General features: G+C 47.0%; 3 protein-coding genes across 3 annotated transcripts; 1 reads left to right on the forward strand and 2 right to left on the reverse strand.

Annotated features, from left to right (window-relative positions):
* Positions 1-694: 694 nt before the first annotated feature.
* Positions 695-4,163, reverse strand: LOC310997639 (pinopsin-like; the record flags this gene model as incomplete). Its single annotated transcript, XM_083987416.1, has 4 exons — positions 695-976; positions 1,104-1,337; positions 2,175-2,500; positions 3,821-4,163. 4 exons carry the CDS (start codon positions 4,161-4,163, stop codon positions 695-697), a joined length of 1,185 nt encoding a protein of 394 aa, XP_083843542.1.
* A 3,981-nt stretch (positions 4,164-8,144) lies between these two features.
* On the reverse strand, positions 8,145-11,324 carry dph3 (diphthamide biosynthesis 3). Its single transcript, XM_083992026.1, has 3 exons — positions 11,131-11,324; positions 10,158-10,232; positions 8,145-8,343 (listed from the first exon to the last, which is right to left on the reverse strand). Exons 1-3 carry the CDS (start codon positions 11,236-11,238, stop codon positions 8,269-8,271), a joined length of 258 nt encoding a protein of 85 aa, XP_083848152.1. The 5' UTR covers positions 11,239-11,324; the 3' UTR covers positions 8,145-8,268.
* A 7,821-nt stretch (positions 11,325-19,145) lies between these two features.
* LOC311000934 (claudin-22-like) lies at positions 19,146-19,890 on the forward strand. The gene has a single exon (XM_083991853.1). It carries the CDS (start codon positions 19,169-19,171, stop codon positions 19,814-19,816), a length of 648 nt encoding a protein of 215 aa, XP_083847979.1. The 5' UTR covers positions 19,146-19,168; the 3' UTR covers positions 19,817-19,890.
* The last annotated feature ends 1,362 nt before the right edge of the window (positions 19,891-21,252 follow it).

Genomic DNA, 21,252 nt, shown 5'->3' on the forward strand with positions numbered 1-21,252 from the left:
TTCCCATGATGCAGTTCTGCGGTAGGTTCAACGCCGCCGCCGCCGCCAAAGGGCAACAAGACGACGTCCGCCCCCCTGCAGCTCACCTGTGATGTCAGCGGTGATGTCACCTCTCTCTGGCACCGCCCACAGGTTCAGCTCCCGCTCGCTGTTCGATCGATGACATCACGCCGCTGCTCGGGGACCCGGCGCTGTGCTCCGCCTACAACCTGTCCCAGGTCTCGTCACCATGACGACAGAGGACGAACAAGTTTAAGAACAAACTGATTTTTATTGGATTCACAACGACAGGAAGCGATGACATCACAGCAGGCGTGTGTGTGTGTGTGTGTGTGTGTGTGTAGCGTCCAGTCTTCGACCTGTTCTCGCCGTCCGAGCGTTGCCGCCGCCGCCGCTGGCTCCGCCCCCAGCAGTCTCCTCCTCCTCACTAAGCTCGTCTCCCATGGCGACAGACTTCAGTACATCTGGACCCGGTGAGGCCACGCCCCCTGATGACCTCACCTGGCTGGTCGGAGCTGTGATGTCATCAATGTGATGTAATAAACATGAAGAATTCACTGGATCAACAACACTCAGTAACCATGACAACCAGACACTGGCCCCGCCCCCTGGCCCCGCACAGTTCGAGGGGGCGGAGCCAACATGACATCATAGACACCGCAGCAGGTGTTGGCCACGCCCCTCGTCGCCGTGGTCACGAGGAGACGTCTGGCGGCGGCTCGGCCGGGTCCGTCCTATCAGACGCCGCTCCGCTGGTTCCCTCCGCCTCCACCGCCGTCACCGCACACGGTGGTCGTCCGGTGCTGCCCGGAGGGGCGGGGCCTAGCGCGGCGCTGCCCGGGGGGGCGGGGCCTAGCGCGGCGCCGTCCAGGACGCGGCGGTTGAGGTGGACCATGGTGGACTTGGACGGCAGCGAGTGGCCGTTCTCCGCCAGGTGGCGCTCACAGTTGATCAGAACCAGGAAGCAGCGGTAGAACTGAGGACAGACAGGACGGTTACCGCTGGCAACCACGACCACAACAACAACAACGATGACATCAATGTGAGTTTTTTTGTTTTTACTCAAACTAATAAAACCCGTCGGTTTGTGTTTGCTGCGTCACCTGTTTGTTCATGAGGATGTAGATGACGGGGTTGATGACGGTGCTGCTCTTGGCGAGGATCGACGGGATCACGCTCGCCACGGGGCTGATGAGTCCCGGCCGCCCGAAGGTGGCCAACATGGCCACGACGCCGTACGGCATCCAGCAGAACAGGTAGAACGCCACGGTGGTCACGACCATGAAGAGGATGTGGAACTCTCTGCGACGGGCGGACGTCCGCCTGATTTGACCCACCTGACAGACAAAACACAGGGCAGAAACAATATGTCATCCTGACAGACAAAACACAGGGCAGAGACAACACGTCATCCTGACAGACAAAACACAGGGCAGAAACAATACATAATCCTGCCAGACAAAACACAGGGCAGAAACAATACGTCATCTTGACAGACAAAACACAGGGCAGAAACAATAATACATCCTGACAGACAATACGGTGTCTCATTGCTTCACCCTGAGTGCTGTCTGTCAGGATGTCCTAGAGTTTCTGCCCTGACAGACAGCGCTTGGGGCAGAAACAACACCACATCCTGTCAGACACAACTCAGGGCTAAACAATATAATATAATGTTGACAGGCAGAAATATAACATCATATTGTTTAGCCCTGAGTTGTGTCTGTCAGGATATCGTGTTGTTTTGCCCAGAGATTTGTCTGTCAGGATGTGGAGTTGTTTCTGCCCTGACAGACAGACCTCAGGCATACAAGGCATAAAAAAAGGCATTCTATCTATTCATTCTGTCTATCAGGATGTGGAGTTGTTTCTGCCCTGAGTTATGTCTGTCAGGATGTCATATTGTTCTGCCCTGACAGACAGAGCTCGGGGAAGAAACAGCACGACATCCTGACAGACATAACTGAGGATTAAACCTACAAAGTATTGTTTAGTTTAGCCCTGTGTTTTGTCTGCCAGGCTGTAGTGTTATTCAGCCCTGTGTTCTGTCTGTCAGGATGTAGTATTGTTTGTCCCTGAGTTCTGTCTGTCAGGGTGTCATAGTGTTTCTGCCCTGACAGACAGAACTCGGGGCAGAGACAGGCAGAGATCAGGCGATGCGTTGAGGGCGCCACCTGTCTGACGGCGTGCAGCAGGCGTGCGTAGCAGTAGACCATGACGAGGACGGGCAGCCCCAGGCAGAAGACGAACAGACACACGATGTAGGAGTGGGACAGCGGCGTCCGGTCCGTCCAGGTCACGGAGCAGCTGGTCCCGGCACCCTCCGGCCCGTAGCTGCTCCAGCCCAGCAGCGGCGGCACCGTCCACGCCACCGAGTACAGCCACGACCCCCCCACCGCCAGCAGGGGGCGCCGGTAGTCTGGGGCGCGCTTGTTGTAGACGAGCAGCGTGGAGTAGCGGTCGTAGGACAGGACGGACAGCGAGACCAGAGACACGATACCTGAGGAGACACCAAGGGTTAATCTAAATATTCACAATGTATTTGATTCTTTTATTTATTTAAAGGGATAGTTCAACATTTTATCAAATTGGTCCCTTGTCATAATCCCTATAGTCATAGCAGTAGGTTTGTTACCTTTAATTGTCAGTGCAAGGTATTTTTAGAACGGCGGAGCAGAGCCGTGAGCTGCTCAGAGCTACGCTACGGAGGCTCATGGGATTTCTTGGTTTCCCTCATCAAACTCATCAAATACACAATCCAACAACTCCACAACGCTCTGGTGGACAAGTTGTGACCTGCACATTCACCACACTATGAGATGATAACACAACGTTGTTTTAGTTGGACTGTCCCTTTAACACTCTGGATCAAACTCCAGATCCAACTGGGATCAAAGTAAAGATGGATTATTGATTATTGATCCTGGATGGAGACACAAGAAACATCCAGATCAAACCTCTGGGTCCTGGACCGGCTCAGTCAGGTGATCCAGATCCGGATCCGGCTCACGGAGCAGAACTGATCCTGGACCTGAACTCCGACCTTTAAATCCCCTCCCGTCATTCATCATCACACAGCTGCGACCTGATTCGCTCCAGCGGCTCAGAGGAATCACCACCTGGTCTCAAGACCTGGACCTCAAGACCTGGACCCAGTTGTTCAAAAGGTGTAATCTGGATAAAAATGGTCTGGATTTTGAAATCCCTTTTTTTCCTATCCAGGATCACGTTTTACTTTTATTCCAGTTGTTCAAAGCAAAGTAGGACTGGATCAGTCTGATCCAGATCCAAGGTCCTCTTTTCAAGATTACCACATAAAATTCAGTTTGGGAAAAAGTTTTTCATTTGTAGAATAATCAAAAGTGAACTTTATTTACTAATCACTGTTATGGTTTAAAAATATAAATCATGTAGATATACGACATGATGAATGTTGTTTATTTGACCAGTTTGAATTGAATCTAAATGACATTTTGTTCCTGAATCCACCAGGGATCGGAATAATCCTGATGTTCTGGATCAAAGTTTTCCCGATCCTACTGAAAGATTCTGAACAACACAAACTGAGGGTTTGATCCAGATGAAAACCAAGACTGGATCACGTGATCTAATCCGATCTCAGAATCCGTTTTTGGTTTTGAAACAACCAATTTTGAAGATTTGATCCAAAATCCGATCAGATTACTTTTGAACAACTGGGCCTGGTCTCAAGACCTGGTCCTCAGGATCCACTTCCTGTTCAGGACTTCACACCAGACCAGAGACCAGAGCAGACTCTAGACTCTAGAGTCCAGGTCCAGGCTGCATGTGGTCTACTCACCGAAGCAGGAGTTGATGAAGCCGTACCACATGCAGCCGCTGCGGCCGTACAGCCAGCGGCGGCGCAGGCTGGAGGCGAAGCTGAGCGTGGTGCCGCAGACGCAGACCAGCATGTCGCTGACGCTGATGTTGAGCAGCAGCATGTTGACGGGGGTCCGCAGGGACTTGAACCTGCAGAACAGGACCAGGACCAGCAGGTTGTTGAGGAAACCCAGGACCATGATGGATCCCAGGAACACCGACACCACGCGGTGTCCGCCGCGCGACAGACGCTCCTGCTGCTCCAGCTGCTGCAGCTGCAGCGCGGCGGCGAGCGGCGCGGAGGAAACGTTGAAGGAGAACATGACGCAGCAAAGAGACCAAAACAACCAAAACACTGAAACTTTAAAAAATACTAAGTCCTAAGGATCTAAGAGAAACTGTCCAGAAAGAACCAGACTGAGCCAACAGGTGATAACAAGTATTTCCTAACAGGAACAAGGACACATGTGTCTTTTTCCTTTAAAAAAAAAAAAAAACTTGTTTTATTCTTTCCTTTTCATTTTCTACTTTATTTGAATTTTGCTTATTCACCTTCTCCCCCAGCTCCAGAGATGGACAGAGTACTCCACCCCAGTACTTGAGTAAGAGTACAAATACTACTGGTCCAAATTTACTCCGTTACAAGTAAAAGTAGCTCAGTCCACATGTTACTGCAGTAAGAGTAAAAAAGTACTTGCTTTTAAAAAGTAAGAGTCAGAGTAAATGTCTTATTCTTCACATCAATGAATGACTCTAATTGTTTGTAAATGAATGTAAGGAGCTTTTAACTCTTGTTAGTGAGAATGAACTCTTTGAAAGCAGCTGCACTGATGTGCTGCTTTTAGGGGTTAGGGTTTCCTTCTCTGACAAACACAGCTTGTGTCCAATAGGATTTTAGAAAAAGACCTGAAAGTAACCAGTACTTTTCAGCCTTCCTACTAATTAACTCCAGTAAAAGTACAAATATTTGTCTTGGAAATGTATTCAAGTAAGAGTAAGAAGTACCAGAGAAATCTAAATGTGTTGCTCACCCTGAGCTTTCTCCTGGTTTTCCCTGTTTAAAGGGTTTTCCATGGAGTTTTTCCTCAGTGGATGAGAGGGTCTAAGGACAGAGGATGTTATTATGGGATGTAAAGCCCTTTGAGACAAACTGGTGGTAAAAACGCGCTATACTAATAAAACTGCCTTGTCTTGCCTAATACTCAAGTAGTACAAATCCTCTGGATATGTACTCAAGTACAGTACTCCGTTACTGCACCACTGCAGCTCAGACCACCATGCTGGAGACTCCGAAAATAAACTAAAATCTGAACAGTGAAGAACTTCACACTCCTGGTCCTGGTCCTGGTCCTGGTCCTGGTCCTGGTCCTGGTCCTGGTCTCACCCTGCCGGTCGCTGCTCCATCCTCAGTGTGTCAGTAATCCTTCTCTCTGAACTCAGACCGGACTGAAGCTCCGCCGCGCGTTAAATACTCCACACACACACACACACACACACACACACACACACACACACACACACACACACACACACACACACACACACACACACACACACACACACACACACACACACACACACCATCTGTCTCCATAGTGACGTCATGCAGCAGCAGAAACATTTACTCAAGTTTCATCTGAGGAGAACCTGACGGTGCGTTCAGGTGCAGCAGAGACAGTCAGGAAAACACAGGACAGGTTCAGTTATTGATCTATTGATTATTACCTGATTAACTTATTGATCCTGTCCCGACATGACCCCCCAGCCCAGCCCCCCCCCCCCCCCCCCCCCCCCCCCCCCCCCCCCCCCGGTGAGAGAGGGGGGGCAGCTGGTCCAGGTCTGATGCTGCAGGAGGCGACAGCTTGAGGAGCCTTCAGGGACCTCACGCAGCGTCGGACATCTCAGTCCTGGCTCTGCACAGCTGTGTGTGTGTGTGTGTGTTTCCCTCCAGTCAAACAGCTGACCTCCTCATGTAACATAGATCTGAGTTTCCCATCCTCAGGTTTCTGTGTGTGTGTGTGTGTGTGTGTGTGTTGCCGGCAGCGATGAAACGCTGTCATTTATTTTTCACACGAACTCGACCAATGAGATTATTTTTACTTCTTTTTTTTTGCCTCCGGAGTAAAAACATCATCACTCTAATAATCGACTCTAATGACCGTTGCTTAGCAACCAGGTCTGCTCCTCACCTGTGTCCGGTGACATCACTATGACATCACCTCCTGAGTGCTGCAGGTGAGAAACACACACACCTGGTCAACCAATGAGGTCACAGCATCAGACTGCCACTCTAGTATATTATATTACATTACACTCTATAGGCTACTCTATTACAGGGAAATTCATGTAAAACCACTGATGCACGTTGCCTTCAGGGACAGTTTTTCATCAACAGTCTCTGTATTTCCCTCTAAAACAACTCTGTGTGGTAACGTTGTGTTATTATCTCATAGCGTGGTGAATGTGCAGCTCACAACTTGTCCACCAGAGCGTTGTGGAGTTGTTGGATTGTGTATTTGATGAGTTTGATGAGGGAAACCAAGAAATCCCATGAGCCTCCGTAGCGTAGCTCTGAGCAGCTCACGGCTCTGCTCCGCCGTTCTATAAATATCTTGCACCGACAATTAAAGGTAACGAACCTACTGCTATGACTATAGGGATTATGACAATGGGCCGATTTGTCAAAATGTTGAACTATCCCTTTAAAGGGATAGTTCACCCAAAATTCAAATTTCACTCATTATCTACTCACCCTCATGTCGACTAAGAGCTGTGAGAATTTTCAGTCCTCCGTCCCTTCTCTGAGTTACAGGGGGGTCCGCACAGCAGTATTTGTCCATATAATGGTTGTCGATGGATACCAACTTTCTTCGTCCAAAAAGACACACCAAAAAACATCCAAATACCTCCATACTGCTCGTCTGTAATGTCCCTCTTGTATTGAAGCCGCGACATGAGAAATTGTTCCGCCGGTCACAGGAAGAGCAGTGAACTGAGACACTGGGAGCTTCCGCTACAAACAAGCTTAAAATATAGACTTATATAATTTTTTTCTGAACAATTTCTCATGTCGGGGCTTCAATACAAGACGGACATTACAGACAAGCTGTGTGGAGGTATTTGGATGTTTTTTGGTGTGTCTTTTTGGACGAAGAAAGTTGGTATCCATTCACAACCATTACGTATAAGGACAAATACTGTTGCACGGACCCCCCCCGTAACTCAGAGAAGGAACGGAGGACCCTGAAAATTCTCACAGCTCTTAGTCGACATGAGGGCGAGTAGATAATGAGTGAAATTTGAATTTTGGGTGAACTATCACTTTAAGGGTTAATCATGAGCGTCTCTATTCAGAACTGCAGTGACAGTCTGGAGTCGACTCAAGTTTCAACCACAGCTGCAGAACCTCTGCTCTGCTCCATGGTATCTAAGAACTATACCATAATATAACACTTCCATGCTCTGCTCCTGTGGAAGGTTTGCTGCGCTGCAGTAAAATGCGTCCGTGCAGAAACGGCGGCGAGGTGGAACTAAGGAGAGACGCTGCTGAACCACAGCACCAGTCTGGCCTTTCAGAATAAAAGCTGAGTGAAGGTCAGAGGGACGAAGGCCCCGGGCTTCATCATCATCATCTTCATCATCAGCTGCTGAGTCTAAATCCAGATGTGGAGCAGCTGGGCGTCGACCTCACACTCAGCAGGAAGTGAGAAAACATCCTGAGGCCGAGGCTGATCTGAGAGCAGCTCGACCTTCACTACGGCTCAGACACACACTGAAAACACACACACACACAAAACACACACTGAGACACACACACACATACATACACACACAACCAGAGCGTAAACCTGGGAACCCAAAACCAGTGGATCTGACGAACCTCCACCACCGACTGACACCGTGTGTGTGTGTGTCTCAGAGTGTGTGTGTCTCTGTGTGTCTCAGAGTGTGTGTGTGTGTGTGTGTGTGTGTGTGTGTCCAGGCCTGTGTGTCTCTGTGTGTCTCAGAGTGTGTGTGTGTGTGTGTGTGTGTGTCCAGGCCTGTGTGTCTCTGTGTGTCTCTCAGCAGGACGTTGTCGTCGTCTTCCTTCGTCTCTGGTGTGAAGTTTGTTCCTGCAGCCAAACGACATCACTGAGACGCTGACACTGTCACCATGACAACAACAGTTTTTGTTCCTGTGACTGAAACCAGAACCAGGTCCTGGTCCAAGTCCTGGTCCTGGTCCAGTTTGTGGTTGAACTCACAGACTCACTCATCGTCAGTCAGGCTTTTATTGTGAAAGGACATGAACATGATTGAACAGGTTTTTTTTTTACAGGTCCTTAAATGCATCTCGTCTCCATGACGACATCGTTTCCTGTGTGCCTTCAAAATAAAGTGTCTTTGCATAAATAAGAGGAGTCAGTGTGGGGGGTCAGAGGTCAGAGGTCAGGACTGGGCCACCTGCAGCCTGCTGTCGGAGGGGGGCGGAGCCTCGATGACCTCACCGCAGACAAACAGCTCCTGCAACACACACACACACACACACACACACACACACACACCGGGGTCAGACACTATCAGTAATCAGTTGTAGTTACTACTGAGTTACTCCATTATTAACCGACTGTAGAGTCACTTCTTTAATAAAACACTCAACCAGCCTCAACCAGTTCTCCATGGTCTATTTATTCTTGACTATGGGGACCTGCTGTATTTTAACGTGTCCTCTAAATGTCTCCAGTCTTTGTTTTTCATTCGGCCCTGAGATTGGTCACAGGATGTAGTCGCCTCACTCACCATTGTGAATTGTACTTCTTTGATGCACTAGGGTTGTTGGGTACTAGACTGGTACCGGGGTACTGAGGCATTTAAAACGGTACCGTACTGCACTTAGATGGGACCGGTACTTTCATTTTGCGCCGCCGGCAGCGGTGACGTCGCGGCGTGAAGTCGCCGCATTGTAATTTGAGCCGAGGTGAGTGAGTCACAAACGATGTCCATGTGTCTGTGTTTGTGTGTGTGTGTGTGTGTGCCGCACGCGAGAGAGAGAGAGACGGGCCGCCACAGACTCGTTAATTAATGCAAACACTGCTGGTTGATAAGTTTCCTTTTTACCGCGGATCACTGACATGCTCTCTCTCTCTCTCTGTGAGTGAACACAGTGGAGGAGCGACGCGGAGATGAATTAACAGAACGTATAGGAAACAATAGGTGTGTGTTTGAGTAAAATGAGTTTGTGTTTCATTCTATAAACTACTGATAACAATTTCTCCCAAAAATTACAACTGGTCAAAATAAGAAAAAAAAAGATGCAGTGTTTTCAGACCTCAAATAAATCAAAGAAAACAAGTTGATGTTCATTTTTGAACAGACCACTAATGATTTAATTTAGGAAGAGTTCAGATTAATATCAATGGAAATGTAATCCTGCAGCAGCAGTGACTGTTTACTGATTTACTGATTATTTACTGATGCATATGTTATAGTTCTAAGATTTTCTATTAAAATAAAGCCAATAACGACATTTGTTGTGTTCTCTTTTTATTTGGAAAAGTATTGAAAAGTATCGAAAAACATGTTGGTACCGATACCAGTACCAACATGTTGGTATCATGACAACACTAGAGTGCACGCAGATATGCACATTGGCTGATCTTAGTTTATAAGGCTCTCTTAGGCTTGATACCGTCTTATTTGTGTGTTTTATTGCAGAAAACAAGCAGCTGTTATACTTTGTGTTCCTGTTCAACCCTTGTTTTATCCGGGTAAGGACCGAGCTGAAACTCTCCAAACTAATTCCACTTGGAGCCTTCTGCTCTATCTCTAGACAGGCAGCAGAAACTCACTGAACAGTGCCTGTGTTTCAAATCTTAAACTATTTCTTTGTTGTGCTACTGTTGCATCTCGAAAATCTCAAAAAAACAAAACACAATCAATCATTTACAATTAAATAATTGTGGTGTTTAATACTGTGATTAACAGTGAAACCCAGTAACGTGAAGCTTTGTTCTGAGCAGCTGATGAACTGAATCAGATGTGTTTATACGTCCTACACAACAGGTGTGTTATTATTTAGTGACGGGACTTCATGAGTCAAGTGACGCAGCGTTTTATTGTCGCTAACGGTAACGTTGTAACGGAGGAAACTGGAACTTTATTGATTACTATTATTGATAAAAGTAGCGCCGTTATTAACGCCATATAACACTGTTCTTCCATCACTGCACCCTGAAGGTGTAAACACAGGGTGAACACACAGCTCTGAGTGTCCGTACTGTCCCTGAAGGCAGCACCTGTCTCTGTCCCTCAGGTGTCTCTTCTTCTTCTTCACTCACCTTGTCATAAATGACTTTAACGATCAGTGAACAGCTGGGACACGTGGCCACTTCCTCTCCGCTCTGCAGCTCCTCCTGCGCGCACACACACACACACACACACACACACACACACACACACACACACACACACACACACACACACACGGTTAACAACAACAACAACAACGTCAGCTGAATGTGTTGTTGTAGTTTTAGATCCAGATTCAACTGGTTCAATCTGGATCTGAATCATCCAGATGTTTAAATCCCTCCAGGATCAATAATCAATAATCCACCTCTACTCTGATCCCAGGTGGATCCGGAGCTGATCTCCCGTCTCTATGGAGACATTCACACTGGACTCATCTCATTATGGGATGTTTGTCTGGTTGTTTCTTCAATTTTAACCCTCCTGGGTCAAGGAAGGAAGGACGAAGGGAAGGAAGCAAGGAAAGAAAGAAGGCAGGAAGGACAAAGGGAAAGATGGGAGGAAAGAAGGAAGGAGAAAAAAGGAAGAAAGGATAGAAGGAGGGAGGGAACAGATTGGGCCAACTGGGTCAAAAAGGAAGGAAGGAAGGGATGGAAAAGGGATTGTGGAAAGAAGAAAGAAATGAAAGAAAGATGGAGGGAGGGAACAGATTCGTTCAAGGAAGAAGAAGGAAGGAATAAGGGAAAGAAGGGAGGAAAGAAGGAGGGAGCCACAACTAATTCAGAATTAAAAACTAATCTCCAGTAGCTACATGAGTCAGATACGTTGTAAATTTTCCATGTGTCTGAAATTCCATAAATGCTCCAGTCGTTTGGGATAAGTTGTGTTTTCCTGTGTTCAGCTGCTGTGTTGTTGTGTGTCTAGTGTTACATGAAGTGTTGTGTCGCAGCTCTGTTCTCTGTGTGTTTTAAACTTCCAGTGTTAATGGAACTAGTTTTAATAAAGGTTTACAAACCAAAACAACGCCATGTGTTAGCCGCTAGCCGCTAGCTGCTAGCTCACCTTGCTGATAGCGAAGCGGTCTCCGCACGGACACGGGAAGTAAAACATCTCGGTGTCTTCGTCATATTCAAAGTCCTCGATCTCCACCTCGTCGTGGAAAACCGACATTTTATTAACTTTGTTACCCAAACCACGAGCTCACAACTCCACACATCTACGCAATCCTGCTGCTGCTGCGACGCGCTCTGATGACGTATGACAACATGTCGTCGCAGGCCGATGACGACTCACTGTTCTAGAAACTTTTTGTTGAATAACTCCTTTTCTGCTCTTGTCGTCGTGTTTCTGCTTCATTCTGTCGTCGACTCCTGAATAAAACCAGTTTTGGTGTCAAAGCTGAAGTTTCTATTGAATAACTTAAATATTTGATTCATAAACGTACATTTCTAAATGTGGCCCCACATTTTTGTGACTCACTTATTTATATTTTTTCAGGTTTTGCCTGAAGAAACGTCGCAATAAATACATGTATATTTTTTTACACAGTGGGCGGGACTCAAACGATGACATGTTTTGATCAGTTTCATGGTAATTAATTTGTAAAGAAATGTCTTGTGCCTTTAAGATTTGTAGATACAACTACATGCACGTGTATACTACTACACACACATACACACACATATAAAGTGGTGTAAAATCATATAAAACAGAGCCTGAGCTGTAGCGTTATGGTTTCACCAGCAGAGAGCAGCAAACTCCACGGGGGGGGGGCTACTGCCGGGCGTGTGTGTGTGTGTGTAACTGTAATCACATGAAGCTACCCCCAATAGCAAAGTTCCCTTGGCTTGGATGTGGCCCAAATAAACAGCAAAAATGCTTAACCATAACATAACCAGACCTCTACCAGAACTGTACCAACTACATATGGCTTTAGCTGGGCCTCATAGGGCCTGCCTGTATGGCTGTGTTCAGGTAAAGCCTATTGGCTCTTATGTGGCTGACAGACCAAAATCCAGATTTTACCCAGAACCTAAACTAATATACACCAAACCTTTCATCTGGCCCACTTTTGGAAGTGAATGATGGTATATATATTATATTAGCCCTAGCCTCTACCAGTAGTAGGCCTAAACTAAATTCAAATAATTATATGGCCTGGGTCACATACAGAATACGTGGCTCAGTTCTGTTGAATCATTGTGGCCCACACATGGTTGACAGAATAAAACTGGTACTCTTTTTTTTTTTTTTCATCAGATCTAGGCTATAACACACCTTCCATCTGCCCCACATTATGAAGAGAATGACAGGTCAATTCTGGCACCAAAAATAAAAAATGATAATTTTAGTGCAATAGCAGAACTGATTAAGTTGTTCAATACCTATATAGATCACTTAAATCACACAAAATCAATATGAGAAATTAAGTTTCCCTTTAAAATTGTATTTTTTCATACTTCAAAATTGCCTTCAATGAACTGTACAGATTCAGAACATGTAGAAATTACATCCATATAAAAACAGAATCAGAAAAAATCTGATCAAATAGGCAATACTGTACAAAAATACAAGAACAGTGTAGAAATATTAGAAATGAAGAAAGTTTAATTTGTGCATCAAAACTGTCTGTCTTAACTGTCAGTTTCAGCTTGTATTTTTTGTCTCTCTTCACACCAAGGCCCAGTTTCCCATCACCTCCACCTCCTTGTCTGAAACAGCTGCAGTCAGGGTTTCGTCTACGGCACCTTGAGAACACAGGACATTTTGAAAGAGGGCTGTCAAACAATTAAAATTTTAAATCGCGATTAATCTCAAAATTTCCTGAGTTAATCGCGATTAATCGCATTGTTTTCTTTTTTGCTTGAAATCACAGCAATATGAATGGATAAGAAACATCTGGATGTTATGCTTTCCATTCATGGTATTTAAAAATCAGCTGTCAGGGAGAGAGAGCAGCCTCCTTTGGTGATAAGAAGAACAAGTTTCTCTAGTGTAGGAACATGAGGAGAAAAAAACATATGCAGGTTTTCTGTAACATTACAAGACGGCGACGGCCGAGGTTCCAATGTCACAGCGTAAATCGTGCGTTTTCTTTTTTCGTGTTTTTTTTTAAATTAAATAAAAAATGTAAAAGTAAAAAAAAAAAAAATTGTGCCGTTAAAACCATTTTGCGTTAACACGTTAATAAAAAATCATTATGTATGAAGTTCAGGTGAATCAAAATAAAATAAATCAGACATTAGAGTGACTTAAATCAAGCTTTTTCATCCCAGAAGCAGCAGGGTTAGCAAAGCTGCTAACACAGCCATAGCCTGTCTCTTGCCACCATGGGCTTCAAAACACACGCTTTATTAAATTAAAACAGAGTTCCGCTAACTTGTAGCTTTCAGCTCTAAAGATGTAGGTCTAGTGTGTGCCATTAATCAGTAGTTCAACAAAAATGTAAAAGGTTTAAAATTCACTTACCCAAAGCAGCAGCCAGTCCCTCCAATTTTGAATGTATGGCAAAACCAACGTGGTTATGATGTGGACCTCATGTGTTTTGCCATTTTGTCAGTTACAGGGCCAGGTGCTCCTATTACAGAACTGCCCCAGAAGAGATATTCCCTCCAATTTTGAAGGTATGGCAAAGCGTAGTGTTCAGGATGTGGCCCTCCTGTGTGTTTTGCCATATCACATTTGCCAGTCACATACCACATGCTGCCCAAAAGAATATTCTATTGCCTGGGCCAAGTGCCTCAGTTAAATGGATGTAGCTACCAGAAGAAAAAATCCCTCCAAATTTGAATATGGCAATGTGTATGTGGTTATGATTTGGCCCTCATACATTTTGCCATACCCCATTTCAGCCAGAGGTGCCAGCTAAATGCCACATGTGGCCCAAAAGTCAATGCTATTGGGGACCTGTGTGTGTGTGTGTGTGTGTGTGTGTGTGTGTGTGTGTGTGTGTGTGTGTGTGTGTGTGTGTGTGTGTGTGTGTGTGTGTGTGTGTGTGTGTGTGTTGGTGTGAGTGTGAGTAAAGAGTAACTAAATGCCTCAGTTTTGGCCGACATGCTCTAACTGTAAATTTAAAAAAAAAGGCTTGTTTATGGGCGGGGCTCCAGGAGCCGTTAGATTCCACTCTTCATTGTCATCGGCCCCCATCTCAGCCAACAGAAAAAATTGATTGTAATAGCCGTTTTTCCACCCATAGAGGGCAGTCACTCTTACTGTGCGTTCACACCAAAAGCGTCGGGAGCGTTTCGGCGGCCAGAAGTCATTCATTTTCAATGAAAACTGGTGTCGACAGGTGTCAACGAGCGTCGGGAGCGTCGATGCGCAAGAGCGTCAAATAAGAAGTTGAGAGAAGTTCAACTTTATGCAAATGAGGAGCGGCAGCCAATTGCAGACCGGGAGTCTCACAGTGGGAGAAATTGAGAGCGCCTGAGTGGACACATCTTCCGCGCTGCTTAAAGTCCCGCCCCTTTCACCGCCGGCCACTGGAGCTAGCAGCCGGTGAACAGAGCGTTGAGAGCGTGAAATATTTTGACTAAAATGGACCAGAACCAATCGACAACACTACTTCATACCCAAATATATTTGTTTTCAGCAGAAAAAAGTGGTTTAGTGGTTTATGGTTTATAGATACTCATAACGAGCTCTGGCCTGAGGCTCAGAGGTTACCACGGCAACTTGAGGCGGTTGCCATGACGATAGGGGCCCCCCAGGCTGAGGCAGACAGAAACGTGGAGAAAAAGAGCGATTTTCTGCCTCTGCACTGGTCTCACATTTAGGCTTACTGTGACAATACGGTAACTCCTATCAGAAAAAAACACAGACCGTGAGCATCACAAGGACTTCCCGAACGCTTCAGTGTGATTTTGGTGTTTCTACAGTAAATATTTTGCAGAAATGTGCGATTTTAAAACATCGGTCCGTTCTGCTTCTCTCAGAAAATCTTTGTATTGGAGTCAATGAGGAGCAGAGACAGACGTGGCCGCACTCAGAGGCTGATAATTCAAATTCTGTAATGTCTGTAAGACATGGTGAGAGACAGAACAAGTTTGTCTACAAATTTGGAGAAAATTATGTGTGTAGAGTGTAATTTGTGGTCGTGCTGACAGGTTAGAGAGCAAAGTGTGAGAGGATTTTTTGAACCTCTCTCACTCTAGCTGATGATGTCACCCACTCCAGGTCTGAACATTCCGTGCAATACACACTCATTATAAATTTGAATTTTGTCAGAAATTTGAATTATTTTAAAACTGCCAAATATCTGAAACTGTTGAAGATATCAATAAGTTGAGAAATATCTGAATAGTTTAAAGGTTTGTGAACATTTTAACAGTTGAATGAAGTCTGTAGCAGAAAGTATGCTGAAGTAGCCTAGAAATCTAGCTGCACCCTAGCGGCAGCAAATATATTTGCTCCGTAGCTGGTAGTGTTGTGTAGTTCGCGAGTGATTCGTTCGAAGGAACGAATTATTTAAGTGAACGTACTGACTAGAATCACTTCCTGACCTGATTCGTTCCTTTCTCAGTTCAGTAGTTGAGCTCAGCAGCAGCGTGCAGGCCGACAGTGGAACTGCTGTGGTCTGTGAATCACTGAATGACCTACGAATCTGGTGGCGGAGACTCTCATTGCGAGGGAACAGTGCATGTTCAGTGATGCGTTCACTGACAGTCGGGGCTGAGGGCTCCAGTTCACTCACTGCGCGCGTCGTTCACTCTACTGGGGACTGAGCTCCAGTTCACTCTCTGTGCGCGTCGTTCACTGACAGTCGGGGCTGAGGGCTCCAGTTCACTCCGTGTCGTTCGCAAACGTACTGACACGGTGATTCAGGTTCGCGCTGCCACTCACTCACTCATTACCTGCGAACCTACTGCACACACAGAGAACTGCTGCTGAGGACGCGATTCAGGTTCGCGCTGCCACTCACTCACTCATGACTCGCAAACCTATACTGCACACACAGAGAACTGCCGCTGGGGAAGCTGTCACTTACTCACTCACTGGTGATTCGCGAACCTGCACCAGAGAACTGCTGCTGCAGACGTGATTCAGGTTCACGTACTGTGCTGAATGTGGTGCTGTGTCACTCACTGCCTGGTGTACTGCATGCACAGAGCTGTGTAGCATCATCATAGTAATATTTGCTGCTTCTCCCACGAATGTCTGTACTGTACTGTACTACGCACGCCCCCCCCCCCCCCCCCCCCTTTTTTTTTTTTTGCACCGGTGAAGACGACCGTAACGTCTGGGGGGGGGGTAGTGATTCGGTGAACGAATTTTTGGAACGACTCATTTTAAAGAACTGATTCTAGTGATTCAGTACAGTCAAAAGAACTGCCGATCCCATCACTAGTAGCTGGGTCTAGAAACGAGCCATAGGAACTTTTTGAGTCTCGAACACCGTTTGTGTTCACCAATCACAGCGCTCTATCTGTTTAGAGAGTCGTTGGGCGGGCTTAACGCCATGACGACATACATTTTAATTGGCTTGTCAGGCTAACGTCACCCTGCTCTTTGCTCTGATTGGTCGTAGCACTACCCTATTGATAGTTTTCATGTGACGTCACGGCCCGTATGGAACGCCCCCCTGGCGGTCAAAACAATCCACTTCCCCGCTGTCCGCGGCTTAGGACATGGCAGAAAAACACACACTGCTCCCTGCTGCTTCAAAAATACCGGTGTTATGGCCCAACTGGTGTCTGATTTAACTGGTTACCGTACTGAACAACAGCTGTGCTGCACTTCCGTCCGCAGATTTGTCACAAATTCACAAATCAAGCCGCAGTTCACATTACTGCATATGCTTCTTCTGTGAGTGAGCCTGGTTTTCCTCCAATCTACGGACAGTCAGCGCCACACTACTCTCACTCTGCACAACACTGCACACTATGACAAAGCCTGTCATGTTGAAAAAGTTACGAACTAATGGAAAACACTCTGAAAATAAGCTAAACAATATGAAAAGCACAGCTGCAGTTTGTTGGTACTGGTACTCTGGTTGAGAAGAGCAACTGTCTGCTCTGCTATTTCCCAGAGAAGCACATGTCAGTAGCCTACTTGAATTTGTCATTACCGGCCCCGTTACCATCGTCCTCGCCGCGCCGCGGTCGGTCCCGACTCCCGTTACGATGTCGCTGCCGCTGCGGGCAGTCCTGCCGTGTCCGGTGGCGGCGGTCCCGGGTTACCATCGCCACCGCCGGTCCCGTTCCTGTCGGACTGCACCGGCGCGGTCGCCAGCAGCCGTCATCGTTGCCGTCGGTAGCGGTGCGTAGCAAAGCTCCAGGGGGGGCGGGCTGGTCACCGTGCACCCCAGCACCGGGTGCTGATTTGTGGGTGAGATGAGCAGGGAGCCTGGGCTGGAGCTCAGACTGTGGAGCTCAGCGCAGCTGAGGTACCAGGACGGTGTTCCCGCACAGGAAAGTTACAGGTACATTTCTACCACTTCTATGATTTCAGAAACATTATTTTAAGATAAAAAAACTACAAAATGGGGCTTTTAATCAGAAACCAGTAAAGCCATAACACCGGAGGTATTGGTTGCAAGCGGTGGAGGATGATGGATTCTCCACCAAATGTAAACATCGCCCAACTCGAGCTTCGGCAGGGAACTGGTCATTTTAAACAGCTGGTATACAGCAGCTGGTGTTGAATATGGGTCACAAGTGCCCAAAACTTCAAAGTTGTTTTTATATCTTTCTTTCTCGGCTGATAACAGATGATTTAAGTCATTACTCGGTTGTTTGTCAATAGAGAGTCCATTGCGCTTCCAGTTAGGAATGTTGCTTTTGACCGCCAGGTCAATGGGAAGTCACGTGACTGAAAGCTATCAATTGCGTGCAGAGGCAGTTTCATCCCGCCCGCTGGATTGAGCCGAGGTCTACCGGTCGTTGCCAGACTAGACATGTTAATGATATAGTCTGGCTTGTCAGGCTAGTGATTTTCTGCCTCTGCACTGGTCTCACATTTAGGCTTACTGTGACAAAACGGTAACTCCTATCAGAAAAAAACACAGACCGTCATTGCTGTAAGGACTTCCTGAACAATTTAGTGTGATTTTGGTGTTTCTACAGTAAATATTTAGCAGAAACGTGAGATTTTAAATCATCAGTCCGTTCTGCTTCTCTCAGAAAATCTTTGTATTGGAGTCAATGAGGAGCAGAGACAGACATGGCCGCACTGAGAGGCTGATAATTCAAATTCTGTATATCTCTTAGATGTTTTGAGCACATTGTGAGAGAGAGGATGAGCTTGTCTACAAAAGTGGAGAAAATAATGTGTGTAGAGTGTAATTCGTGGTTGTGGTGACAGGTTAGAGAGAAAAGTGTCAGAGGATTTTTTGAACCTCTCTCACTCTAGCTGATGATGTCACCCACTCTAGAACTGAACATTCCGCGCAATACACACTCATTATAAATTTGAATTTTTTTCTGAAATTTGAATTATTTTAAAACTGCCAAATATCTGAAACTGTTGAAGATATCAATAAGCTGAGACATAGCTGAATAGTTTAAAGGTTTGTGAACAGTTTAACAGTTGAATTAAGTCTGTAGCAGAAAGTATGCTGAAGCTATAGAGGCTGAAAGAAGCAGAGGATTTGAAGAGTTTGAAGACTGTTTCCATTCATTAGTGTGAAAGCTTTCAGCATTCACACTAATAATAAGTTTAAAGATTTGAATAAGAATAGTGTGAATGCTTTCAGCAGCTTTCAGAGGAGGTGGAGGAGGAAGGAGAGAGAGGAGGAGCAGAAAGAGGAGGAGAGAGGAGGTGGTGGTGTGTGTGTGGGGGGGTGGTAACCGTGGGCACCGACGTCCGGTCTGTTTGAACCACTTCCTCGTGCAGCAGCTGAATGATGCTGTTGTTCCCGGGCTGCTGCTGCTGGTGGAGGAGGAGGAGGAGGAGGAGGAGGAGCTGGGGGGGGGGCTCCGGGGCACAGTGCATCCTGTGGGGGCTGAAGGCTCCAGACCCCCCCCCCCTCCTCCCTCTAGGTAAAGAGCCGCAGCACCGGGACCGGACTCTGATGAGCGGAGCCGCCATGGAGGACTCAAGGTCTGTCGCCATGGAGCTGCTGGGGGGGGCGTCTCTGAGCAGCAGGGGGGGGGGCACGGACATGGAGCCTCGGTGTGTTGCCATGGAGCCCCGGTCCGTTGCCATGGAGCTGCTGGGGGTGTCTCTGTCCGGAGGGGCCTGGGTCTGCTGCCTGGCCACCACCCTGATGTCCACCTGGCTGACGCTGTCCACGGATCTGCTGCCCACGGAGCGCTACGAGCTGGGGCTGTGGGGCAGCTGCGTGGTGCAGGAGCTGGGGGGGGGGCAGGGCTGCCGGCCCTACGACTCCCTGCTGGGCCTGCCCCCCCCCGTCATGCTGGCCCGGGCCCTGATGCTGGCAGCGCTGGCGGCCGGGCTGCTGGGCCTGCTGCTCGCCGTGCCGGGGCTGCAGCTGGTCAACGGCTGCCCGGGGGGGGGCAAGAGGAGGCTGCGGGCGGGGGGGGGGGGGCTCAGCCTGGTGGCGGGGGTTCTGGTCCTGGTCCCGGTCTCCTACATCGCTCACATCACGGTGCTGCAGTTCCACGACGACTCGGTTCCTGAGGTGCTTCCGCGCTGGGAGTTTGGAGACGCGCTGTTCTGCGGCTGGACGGCCGGCGTGCTGCACCTGGCGGGGGGCGCCGTGCTGCTGGCGTCCTGCCGGGGGGGGCAGCCGGAACCCCCCAGGACCAGGACCAGGACCATGACCAGGACCAGATCCGTGTACGTGTGAGACTCTGTACGGACCTGAACCGGATCTCTGCTGGACCTGAATGTTTTTTCTCCATCAAGGTAAAACCAGAACCTCCTTCCTCTCCGTTACCATGACGACGTCTCATCATCATGTGACTGAACGGGTCTGACCTTTGACCCCACACTGATTATTATTGATCATTATTATTATTGTTTGTTTGTTACTATAGCAACTCGTCAATAATCGATCAGTTTATTGTTTCGTGTTCAATCAGATTCATTATTGATGATCAGATCAGATGATTGTAAACAAGCAGCTTGTTAATAAAGATGCAGAATTCAAACAAACCGATCGACCGATCTGGTGTCTTTATTGATCATTGATCGGTGATTGGCTCCTCTGGACCAATGAGAGCAGCCGTTGTTCTGCTGCAGCAACAATACTCTCATTCTCAACATCTGGACCCACATCAGTCCACCGCCGCGTCATCCTGTCACCACGGCAACGCAGCCAGCGGCCCACCATGTGACCACAGCTGCTGTACAGTGTGAGAACTAACCCTGTCAGGGAATATTATGGGATGTCAAAGCCCCTTCAGCCTTATAGCTGAGCTGGAGGTGAAGAGAACGAAGTGCACTGCAAAAACTCAAAATCTCACCAAGAATATCTGTCTTATTTCAAGTCAAAACAAATCAAATTCTACTCAAAATAAGACTTGTCACATAAAAAAGCAGCTTGTTTTTAGACACTTTTTACTTCTTTCAAGCAGATTTTCACTTGAAATAAGTAGAAAAATCTGATAGTGGAGCAAGTTTTTCTTCCTTATTACAAGCACAAAAAACTTACTTTCACTGGCAGATTTTTCTACTTATTTAAAGTGAAAATGATCTAAAGACAAGTTCATTTTTAGGTGATGAGTCTTATTTTAAGTGGAAAGAGATTAGTTTTGACTAGAAATGAGACATTTTGACAAGAAATAAGACAAATATTCTTGGAAAGATGTAGAGTTTTTGCAGTGTGGACTCGGATCAAAGTTCCTTCTCTTTAATTACTCTTTTCCGTTTCAGACAATAGAGCGGTGGTTTGATATAAACCTATGAGCGAGTGGACGAGCTCCCAGCAGGACGTCAACACACACACCCTGACACACACACACACACACACACACCCTGACATTGTTTCAGACTCAGTTCTCATCAAGAACCCAAACAGGGAAACTCTGCCCGTCGCTGCCAACACAGACAAACCTGCAGCTCTGCACTTCCTCCTGGTGCAAGATGTGTTCACCAGACTTGACGGAGAACACACACACACAACCACAGAGAGACACACAACCACACACACACAGGTTGGTCCTCTACTGATAAAAACACATGTGAACCATCATGAAGCCTCCTCTGGTCCAGGACCCTGAACCGGTTCTGGAGCATATTTTACTAAACGGTTTTAAATCCTCTTCTCACTCTGTTTGCAGC

This window comes from Trachurus trachurus, assembly GCF_905171665.1.
Source record: "Trachurus trachurus genome assembly, chromosome: 2".
NCBI classification, from domain to species: Eukaryota; Metazoa; Chordata; class Actinopteri; order Carangiformes; family Carangidae; genus Trachurus; species Trachurus trachurus.